A 10628-nucleotide genomic window follows, 5' to 3' on the forward strand; every position below is an offset into this window, starting at 1 on the left:
TCTTCTAAAGAGTTCAAATGAGTCTAAATTTACACAACCCCCCCACACTGGTGTTTGTGTGAGTGAATTGAGCACTCCAGGGGATCTGTACCTATCTTTACAATTTAGACTATGTAAAATCTCTCAACTTGGTTTTCTAGAATAGAACGTGATGCCGAATTGCTTTCTCAGTTTCAATTAAAACTTAACAAAACGTATTCTACTCAACCATAACCATGTTAGATTTTACATCAAACAAACAGTTTCCAAAAACCCAAATTAGACAAATACTGTGAATGGACACTACGGGATGCTGATTTTAACAGATGCCAATTTTAACAGACTCCAATTTTCTGTTATAACTATGCAAACAGGAAAATCCAATTCTTCATGTAACTCTTTAATTACCTACTAAATTTGGTCTATGTTCAAGTATTTTTCATCATAGATAATCATTTCATACATTCCCCCCCTGCTTTCACAACAGAGTAAACGGAAAATGATTCCATGCGCGAAAGCAGAACCATTACAGGACGGACATGAAAAAAGAAAGTTTGAAAATGATAAAAAACCCAAATCCACAAACAAAATCAAAAAACAACAAATGTGCCACACGGTCGCTTGTGTGAAGGAATTATAAACCATATAGCCTATAGGCAAAGTTGTCTCACCCAGTGAAACTCCCAAATTAGCATACCAAAATTGGCATTTCAACAGGCAATGGCCAAACTACATTGTAACACAGAAACCAATTCTACAAATAGAGAGCTGTTGAAAATCCTGCACGAATCACCCCACAACACAGGAGTGTTACTATTGCTACCAGGACATGGAAAAATGACTATAATAACTGAAATACCCAAAAAATTACTTATAAACCATACTTTCTCAAATCCATCAATCCTGACAAACCGAAACCAACCACCCGGTTTACTAAATCCTAAGGAAAGGTATAAATCCTGTATACTCTAAAACTAGGGTTTTGTGAAGGAAATATCTCACTGGTTGATGCAAACTTGTCCGCCTCCTCTGACCGTCAGCACCCTTCCCTCAGGCAGTTTAGCGTTACTGCGTGTTCCCGTTGGGTCGCTCGCGGCAAGGCCAGAGAGGCAGCCGGAACTATCTCTGTTCTTGTGGGAACACCACATAAACAGCCATCATCTTGATTGCCACGGATATCTTCCCAAATCCAATGTCCAGTCAAATGTCTAGCGGTAGCTTCATAAATTGAAAAAAAAAGCGGTTGGCTATAGTCTCTTCCTCAACCCCAGGTCTATAGTCTTCTTTGGTATGTAAACACCGGCTGGGCCAACAAAGGTTACGTAACTGGTGTGTTCTCTTCCCCCCTTTCGATTCTTTTCTTGACCTGCATAGACTCTCTCAACACGTCCAAAGTGGAGCAAAACGGCCCTCCGGACGGCCTACTGCAGCAGCACGTTCACAACAAAAAGGTCCATAGAGCAAAACGAGTCAGGGGCTATCACGGTCACCAGCAGTATTGCCTATGTTGATTGTAGGGAACACCGCAGGAGGGTGAGAGCAGTCATAGGGACGATCCATCCAACCTGAGCGAAAATAACTACAATACAGAGATCAATACACCCCACACAAACTTCCCTAAAGCTTCCAGACTATATACCGTAGCCTACACCTTCCAAACAGCTTTATTTATTACCTTCTGCAAATTCCATTTGTTACATCATCTATATTCATCCCATCTGCATGGGAGGCCACGCATCCACCATCGAATGAAAACGCCATTAACCGGAAAACCTAATAACACATATTACCAGAATGTGCCCTAACACATGTACCAGAACTTAATGTGCCCTAATGCATATACCAGAACCATATTTAATTGCATAGTGCCCATAACCAGGTTAGAGTAAGGTTTTTATTTTTTATTTTTCCCCCTTGAAGATTTCAGTTTATTTTTTCAATTGAATTGTTCACATTATAGGTCACATTAAAAGTGAAAATGTTTCTGACATGATTTATCTTCTATCTCATTCTTTTACATCACAAAAAAAATAATTAACAGGGGTGTGTAGACTTTTTATATCCACTAGCTCTCCCCATCACTCAACACACACCATTCCTTCATTGAAAAATGGTGGTGGCAGCATCAAGCTGTGGGGATGCTTTTCATCAGCAGGCACTGATTATACTGTTAAAGTTGAAGGAAAAGTGGATGTAGCAAAAAAGCTTGGGAAGATATTCACCTTTCAATAGAAATATGGCCAAAGCAAAACTGGAGTGGTTCAAGAATATAGGTGCTGGACAAAGGTGAATTTCCTACAATGCCGTGGTCAAAGCCCTGACCTCAATATGATTTATGTAAATATTTGAAAATTGTGGTCCTCATGGACTTTACAACTAACCTGACATTTCTCAAGAGGAATGTATCAACATTATTCTGACATTGTGTGCAAATCTGATATATATATATGTATACTTTACTTACCAATAGCCTTATAGCAGTTTGCACTTGTAAAATGTTATATACTTTGTGTATATATGCTGATTAATATATACAGACCACTAAATAAATACACAAATATATTTGTATGTATGTGAGCTTATGTGTGGGTAAGTTCAGATCTGTGAAACACACCTCATTTAGAGAGTGGTGTCCGGTTATGAAGGGGAGGGAGCAGAGCAGGGGGTGTGTCTTAGGGAGTTTACAGAGACACCTATAAGAGAGCAGTCTACATCATGTTGTCCCATAGACCTTGAGTCATTCTGGATTGCTACAATACAAAACATATTTTTATCCCTGCTGCTCTGGTCTGAAGAAAAGTAGTTCATAGCTCAGCTTCCAAATCAGGTAGAGTATTTATGGATACATCAGCTGCAATCAATGGATGGCAACAATCAATATTGATTTGTTGATGTTAGATTTATTTGCAGATGAGAATTGTCACTTTTGGAAGCCATCCACCACTGTTGATCTGTGTCAAATTGAATGTTAAACTTAAAATGACTTCAAGAATGATTACTGTATTCATTAATGAACAGAGCCCTTCATCATCTCAATAATCTGTAATATATTGATTTTGCTCACAATGCAATGGGGGTTGTTTGCATTATGAATTTGTGCATGTATGTATGTATCTACATAATGGCACTGCCACCACTTTAATATAGTAGAAGTGGACTATTTTAAGGATATCCTCCTGAGAAATATAACAGGTTGTGTTTTATGACCCCCTAAAAAGCATGGTTTAACACTATTAGAGACTAGGGGCACTACCAGAAAATGTTGAAAATATTACTTAATCTCAGTTAAGTTCTTTAGATACCTTTTATTTTGATGCTGTTTCTTCTCGCTGAAGTTTCTACATACCTTCAGGGTGTTTCATTTCTAAATAGAAATTAGTTTTTTATATAGCTAACATTGAGCTATATAAAAAATATAGCCCAATGTTAAGCAGTTTATATCTTCATAAACCCTTACACAATGTGTAATCCCTCCAAAAATCTTCTTTGATTATTTGAATTTGTTACCATGTACTATAACTTTTCGAACATGCAATGAAAAACGTCATACACTCACAACATGTTTTTACAATCCAGATTAGTTGAGTATAAGTGTTGGACAACAAAGAGAATGATTAATCATCAAAAGAATCATGTTCAATCTCATCTATGCATAAACTATGAAATGTTAACTATTCCAGTATTTATGCATGACATTTTTAACTGTCCAAATGTGTCCAGCACATGTTGTGGCTGAGAGGTTGTCTTAGGGAGACGTTTGTTCCAGCTCCTCATATGCTCACAGTCTGTTTCATTCAGTGGAGTGGGTCAAGTGAAAGACACCTAATGTTGTTGATTATGATGATGATTGATGATAATGATGTTGTTTTTCCGAGGAAGATAAGGATGAGGACGGCTTTTGCCCTGCTGTCTCTGCTCCCTCTCTGTGTCGCTCAGAAGTGGAACCAGCAGACATCTGGGTGGGAAAAACGTAATGAGGCCAGAAACCATTTACTATGTGTTGTGAGCACTTTTGTAGCATGCCAAGCTACCAAAGATGGTGGACGACGTCAAGGAGTAAAATATGCCGAATATGCCACCATTGAAATTGCGGTGTATTATTGCTATTATGTGCTATATCTTGTGATTACCTAGACTTGAACCGCCAGTGGTACAGTATAGCTTACCTTCAGTGTCGGAATGTTAAATGGTCTTTTCCACATCATCCCGACAGAGAAAAGCCTGCACACCAAGAGCTGCTCCAACCTGACCCAGGTGCTGGACAACTGGAAGTTTGCTATCATGAACCAAGTGAAGGACCTGCTGGTTAACGACCACACCACCGTCCTGCCAGAATATGTCAGGTGGGTGACACCGTCACCGTGGTGAAGAGCAAAACGAGCTAGAAAAGGGGAGATTAAGCCAGAGAGAGAGAGAGAGTGTGAGTGTGTGAGTGAGTGTGAGTGTGAGTGTGAGTGTGAGTGTGAGTGTGAGTGTGAGTGTGAGTATGAGTATGAGTGTGAGTGTGAGTGTGTGTGTGTGTGTGTGTGTGTGTGAGTGTGTGTGTGTGTGTGTGTGTGTGTGTGAGAGAGTGTGTGTGTGTGAGTGAGTGTTTCCGAACTGTGAAAAAGTTTTGCTGCCTATAAAGTGTGTGAGGAATAAAGAAACTGAGTGGGAAAGATGGAGAAATGAGAAGAGATTGTAAGAAAGAGAGAGTGAATATAAAGAGAAAAAGATAGAGAGGGATAAGGACATCAGGAATCAAAGAGAAATGTGGTCCAACTGCAGAATCAGCTAACATGTACATTTTAATAACTGGATGGACCCTCTTATCCAGCAAATTGGAAAAGCCATAAAGGGTTGTTCAATGGCACAACAGCCATATTGGATCTGTGATTTGAACCAGTTAACTTGGGTGCAAGTGTATAAGGTGAACACAGGTGACAGCATATAACCTCTTTTGCTATAAGACACACATAAAGGAAATAGTGAAATAGCCCTCAAGCTGTTCAAGCAGAGCATTGACGTGACTCGAACATGAGAAAGCGGTATTGAGGGGTTAAGTGCCATCTGTTCACTTGAATCCGACTATCAGCCAATCTACCTCATAGGTCCCATGGAGAGTCAGAGACACATGGAAGGATGCATCCTTCTGATTGTTGGATGTATACAAGTCTTTAACAGCTGGGGGATTGTGAACAGATCTGAATGTGTAATCTCTGAGATTTCCATTGAATTCAGTTCTTTCCATCTCTTGCCGGCAGCAAACTCTGTTTGGATGACCGGTAGTCTGGTGATGGTAAGGAAGGAAGGGCTGGGATCTGCCCCCAACTAGTTGTCTTTGGTAGGTAGCTTACTATCTTCCTGTCCACACATTCAGTTGAAGCACAGTGGCTAGGAAAAACTCTCTGAGAGGGGCCGAAATTTAGGAAGAAACCCAGAGAGGAACCAGGCTCGAAGAGATGACCAGTCTTCTTCTGGCTGTGCAGGATGAACATTTTAAGAGTACAATTTGTAATTATTAAGCAATGCATTTGGGCACGTCCAGAGTCTATAAAACCGAATCCAGGTCAGAAGCATGACCAGATGGGCAAGGACAGGGACAACCAGGGGGATTGGGGTTGGTCGGCAGACTGGCAGCTGGAATCAGACTAGTAGCTGTTTCAGGTGTAGCAGGTCATATTGACACAATGCCGCCAATTGAAGGTGAACCTTTCAGTGTATTTGCCCCACCTGAGGCCCCAACACAAACGGTTGACATGAGAGTGACTTTTCATTACTTGCCTGTCCTGTCCTCTAATCATATTTTCCTGCTACAGTTAAATAACTTTGCAACTTTCCTTTCCGGTTAAAAATCACTCCAAACATTCTATCCTTTACAAATACTCTATGTACAGAGAATTTAACACACCAAGTTATCAAATCACTGTAAATTCTGGCCAGCAGTGTTTTAAAATTTTGATCTGCATGTATTCATGAATTCCTCATGGACAAAAGTGCTTAGACAAATCTTAAGAAAAACTGGAATTAAATTAGTGTTGTTTCCTGGAGATTAATCCTTAGTCCTGCACAAAAAAGCTTCTTCTGTGTAGACCCAAGGGAAACTTCTCAAAGTCTCCTGAATGATTGCTGTCAGACAGTGGTCAAATCTATCCTCCTGTGTTGCTGGGCTGGGCTTCTGCCTGTGGAACATGAACCACTACGCTGCAAACAGAACTGCTGTTATAGTCTTTATCTTCACCTTCCATGCCTCACTCTTCTCCCTCTTTCCCACTCTCACTCCAGGATCCAGCCCCTGTCTGAGGCCCTGGGAGACCTGTACAAGCAGTTCAACTCCCTGAAAGAAGAGTTGGGGAGGCTCAGCCATAAGTTTGACAGGGTAGAAGGCTTTGTAGATGACCTGCAGGATGGAAAACCACCCCCACCCTGCTCCCAGGTGGGGACCCCACCTCGACAGCCTGTACGAAGAGTTGCTCCCCGGTATCCACTAAGCACACACATGAGAGCAGACATGAGGACTCCTGACAGAAGAAATGGAATGGGTCCAGGACTGGAGGGGGTCACAAGGACTAGAGGAAGGAGGCTCCTTAAGACTAAGGACTGATATTGTCTAAAGTGGTGATTGTACCGTTATATTGTAAATACTGGATGCATTACACACTAGTAGGTTCTGAACCATGTGACATGTACTTCTGAAGGTAACGCATGTGTTTTTGGATGATGTGGTAGGCCAGAGAACATTATTGTACCCAAATGCCTTCTGAGTAAAGCACAACTACACGTATCTAGTACCAAGATCAACCATGAACTGATGAATGTTGTTGTACCAAACACAGAGCTAGTGATCGCTATCAATAACTCAACATGATTTGATTTATTAGAAATTAATGGGTGGTGTTGATGATGGATAAAATCATTGTTTTCATAATTTCATATTATAAAGAGTGCATATTTACACTGTATTTATGTTTACAATATCTGTTAATAATGCAAATACAGTGTGTCATGTTAAAAAAACCAGTTTGAGATGATGGGAGTTTTGTGACATGGCGCGTTAGCCAGCTGTAAATAGCCATTAAAAGATGGGTACATTGTGGTCATAAAGAGATGGACATGGTCAGCAACAATACTCAGGTAGGCTGTGGTGATTAAACAAGGCTCAGTTGGTATTAAGGGCCCAAAGTCTGCCAAGAAAATACCAGGCAGGATGGATCCATGCTTTCATATGGTTTACACCAAATTCTGACCATAATATCAGAATGTCTCAGCAGAAATTAAGACTCATTCAACCAGGCAACATTTTTCCAATCTTCTATTGTCCAGTGTTGGTGGGCCTGTGCAAACTGTAGCCTCAGTTTCCTGTTCTTAGCTGACAGGAGTGGCACCCGGCTAGGTTTTCTGCTGCTGTAGCCCATCTGCTTCAAGGTTGTACATAATGAAGTGTCCAGTGAGAGTATACAGGTGCCAGGGACGGACTGGGACTAAAAAACAGCCCTGGACTTTGACTAGGCCCGGCCCAAAGCAACCTCTGTGCATGTTGCTCCTTTCATGTTCCTCAACTCTTTGACTAATATGGTTCCAGTCAAGGGACTGGTTTCAGTTGGTTGGGCAAATACTAAATACTAAACATACTGCACAATACAGGGTATGGTTCTCTTCACAGTATGTAAGCCATTTTCTGCCTGTGCCATCTTTGTATTTAAACACTCTCTGTACTGTCAGGTATTTTGTCTTCTTCTGAGGGTGGTATGAAAAAAAAAACTCTAGGCTGTGACTGTCTGACTTGGGGCGCTTAAAGTAATTTAAAGTTGAGATGGTGTGGGTGTCTTTCTCTGCTCTTGGTCTAAGCTCAAGCTGAATAAACAAATGAAAAAAAAACAGGTCTTATTCCAAGATAGCATGGGATAGATTATATAATATGCTGTTATAACAGCTTATTATACAATATATTCCATGCTGTCTTAAAATGAATTTATTACTTAATAATCTTAATTAATTTATGCAGTGATTAATCTTACTGCACAAATAATAATACCACATCTAAATGAAAATACACCATTACAAATGTAACTTCTGTATTCAACATCTTCAAAGTTTGTAAGCATTAACTGTAACGTTACCAACATTTTTAAAAGTAAAAGCACAACATATTTCTTAATATTAGCTACTGCATGTGGCATTTTACAGCTAAAATGTTGAAGTTTAGCTGTTTTAATTACTGTAATCATGAAAAATGTAGCAAGCTGAATATCACTTCCTAACATTATCCCTAGCAAGTAACTCTCTTTCTCCTCTCATGTTCCATACTTACTTGCCCTGTATCTGCCTGTGGAACCAGCTCATCTTTCTGTCCCTCATCATCACTGGTGGCATGTTGCTGCATAGCTGTCTGGCTCACTTCTTCACTGCTGGGTCTGCTGCTAATATTTAACTGTGAGGTGCTGCTGCTGGCTGTGCTGCTAAATATTTCAGTTAGTTTGCGACATTTAGCGGCATCAGTATCTAAATTTCGCTTTTTTTTTTCTCTCGCCTTCTCAGCCCCACCCTTTTCTTTTAGTTTTTTATCCGCGGCCGCGTTATGCATATTGTTTGTTTGTTTCTATGCTTCTATCTAACGTCTTTGCTGTTGGTTTCTTCCTCCTCTTCCACTACTTCTTTACTTGGCGGCCACTGCCAGTGCATCTGGCATCCAACTTAAAGGTGCATTGCTGCCACCTACAGTACTGGAGTGTGAAACAGATAAACGGGGGGATAAAACAGGTGATGACTGCGTGTGTGGCGGGTCGTCGGCCGTTCTGTGATTCTCCAGATCACACAGATGGCCAGTCCGCCCCTGCCACAGTCACACCACTGACACCTGGGAAATAAGATGACATGTAGTAATGAGAAACATACAGCCTCATTATTAATAAAAAATGAGGTAAAACCTCCAGTAGTCAGACTCCTTACATGTTAAAGCAGTGATGAGAGTGCAGAGTGTCCCCAGCATGTTGTCAGTGTGTGATGTGAACAACCCTTACTGTCCAGATGAGAGATGAACAGGTTGGAGCGTGAGAAGAGGAGAGACTGAAGGACGCACCAAAAGGAGACAGACAGGACCAGTGGAAGGGGCCTCCATAGGTAACCTGTAAGGAGACAGACAGGGAGAAATTGGGGAGGGGCCTCTGTAGGTAACCCATCAGCAATCACTGTTGATTAAAGAACTATAATATGACTTGTGAGTCAGGGCATTCCTTAACCTGCATTGGCTATGTTGACTGAGGAAGGTCTCATTATCACTCTCTAACACACAACTACACACTGCACACCTGTCTAATGTATCTATGTAAATGTATCTATGTAAATGAACCTCAGTCTAACCACAACCCAAAAATTCTGTAACACTAAACATAAGACTCACTCCTAACACCTGATAACTCAATTAACATATACCGCTAACTGCAGTTGTACATTTGACCATATACCTAACACTGGAGCCAAAACAAAAAAAAAATCTGATTGCTTAGAAACTGTCGTTGAAACTATAGGCAATTTTTACAAACCTCTACACACAAATCACAAAATCGTACACCAAACCAGCAAAACATTATACATCTCTTGCCAAAGTCTTTAAACAAGTGTGTTTTTCTGTAAATACAGTACACACAAACCATAACAAACATGAACAAGATTGTTGGCACACGAAGAACCAACCATGCACAAATAGTATGAAGAAAAAATACTTATGGCTTTTGCTTTTCTGTGTGCAGGACATAGCAGACTGCAATCAAGATTGATCATACAGGTATCCAGGTGTCAAGTATGGATGTGTATTTCGAACATAACACACTATCAATACAAATAAGGGGAATATTATTTTATTTCTCAATGTTCTAATACTCCTCAAAAAACAAAAGTGCAGTCGATGAAAACAAAAACATTTGTGCTAGAAAAAAAATTATGTTGGCCATAAGAATGAATCGACATCAACATGCAATGTTGTCTTGAGCAGTGTGGAGAGTATTGCCTGCAGTGCCGTTTCCAGGCCTGGCATGACCCCTGATCAACGTCTCCATCCTCCATTACCTGTAGAAGGGGGATGTTGGGGGAGTTGGTGGGGCTGGTGATCATACACCTTCCAACGCCATGCAGAGAAGAAATCTTCAATTCTAGAACGGAGAGTATGGGGGAATTGTGAGTGTGGTGCCGGTGGAAACTAACATTTTCCCAGATGGTAATGTACCTGCCTGCTCTGGTCATTGGGGATTAGTCTGTTGTGGAGTGTGTCCTGAAATGTGATAAAGTGTACCTGTGGCCCATTTATAGTGCTCAAGCTCTGTTTTGTGTTTGAGCTCGTTATCTAAAAATTCTATCACATGTGTCAGTGTGGAAAGGCAATTGGTGAAATAGTGTAGCAATGTGGAGACCAATGTTTATATTTTTGCTGGAAGTGTGTTATAACATTGAAAACTGAGTGTAATGCAGTGAGCTGTGTTTACAATCCGGAAAAAAGTGTGTTCTAAAATGGCTAACTACAGTAAGTGTAAAGCAGAGAACGTGCATTCAGATTGGCACACTTGGTGAATGCATTGGCTACAAGTGTTAATGGTTTCAGAGTCTGTGCTTCAAGAATCACTGTTAGTCGTTGATGGTCCTATGTGGTCGTCTGGTGGACGTTCACAGAACTGCAG

The 10628-nt window shown here is 40.7% G+C and overlaps 1 protein-coding gene across 1 annotated transcript; it reads left to right on the forward strand.

Annotated features, from left to right (window-relative positions):
• The first annotated feature begins 2095 nt into the window (after positions 1-2095).
• On the forward strand, positions 2096-7819 carry si:dkey-282h22.5 (uncharacterized protein LOC107988040 homolog). The gene is made up of 4 exons (XM_013135773.4): positions 2096-2806; positions 3859-3949; positions 4193-4322; positions 6244-7819. The coding sequence occupies exons 2-4, from the start codon at positions 3865-3867 to the stop codon at positions 6560-6562; spliced, it is 534 nt and encodes a 177-aa protein (XP_012991227.2). The 5' UTR covers positions 2096-2806; positions 3859-3864; the 3' UTR covers positions 6563-7819.
• The last annotated feature ends 2809 nt before the right edge of the window (positions 7820-10628 follow it).

The sequence above is a fragment of the Esox lucius genome, chromosome 11, assembly GCF_011004845.1.
Source record: "Esox lucius isolate fEsoLuc1 chromosome 11, fEsoLuc1.pri, whole genome shotgun sequence".
Classification (NCBI taxonomy): domain Eukaryota; kingdom Metazoa; phylum Chordata; class Actinopteri; order Esociformes; family Esocidae; genus Esox; species Esox lucius.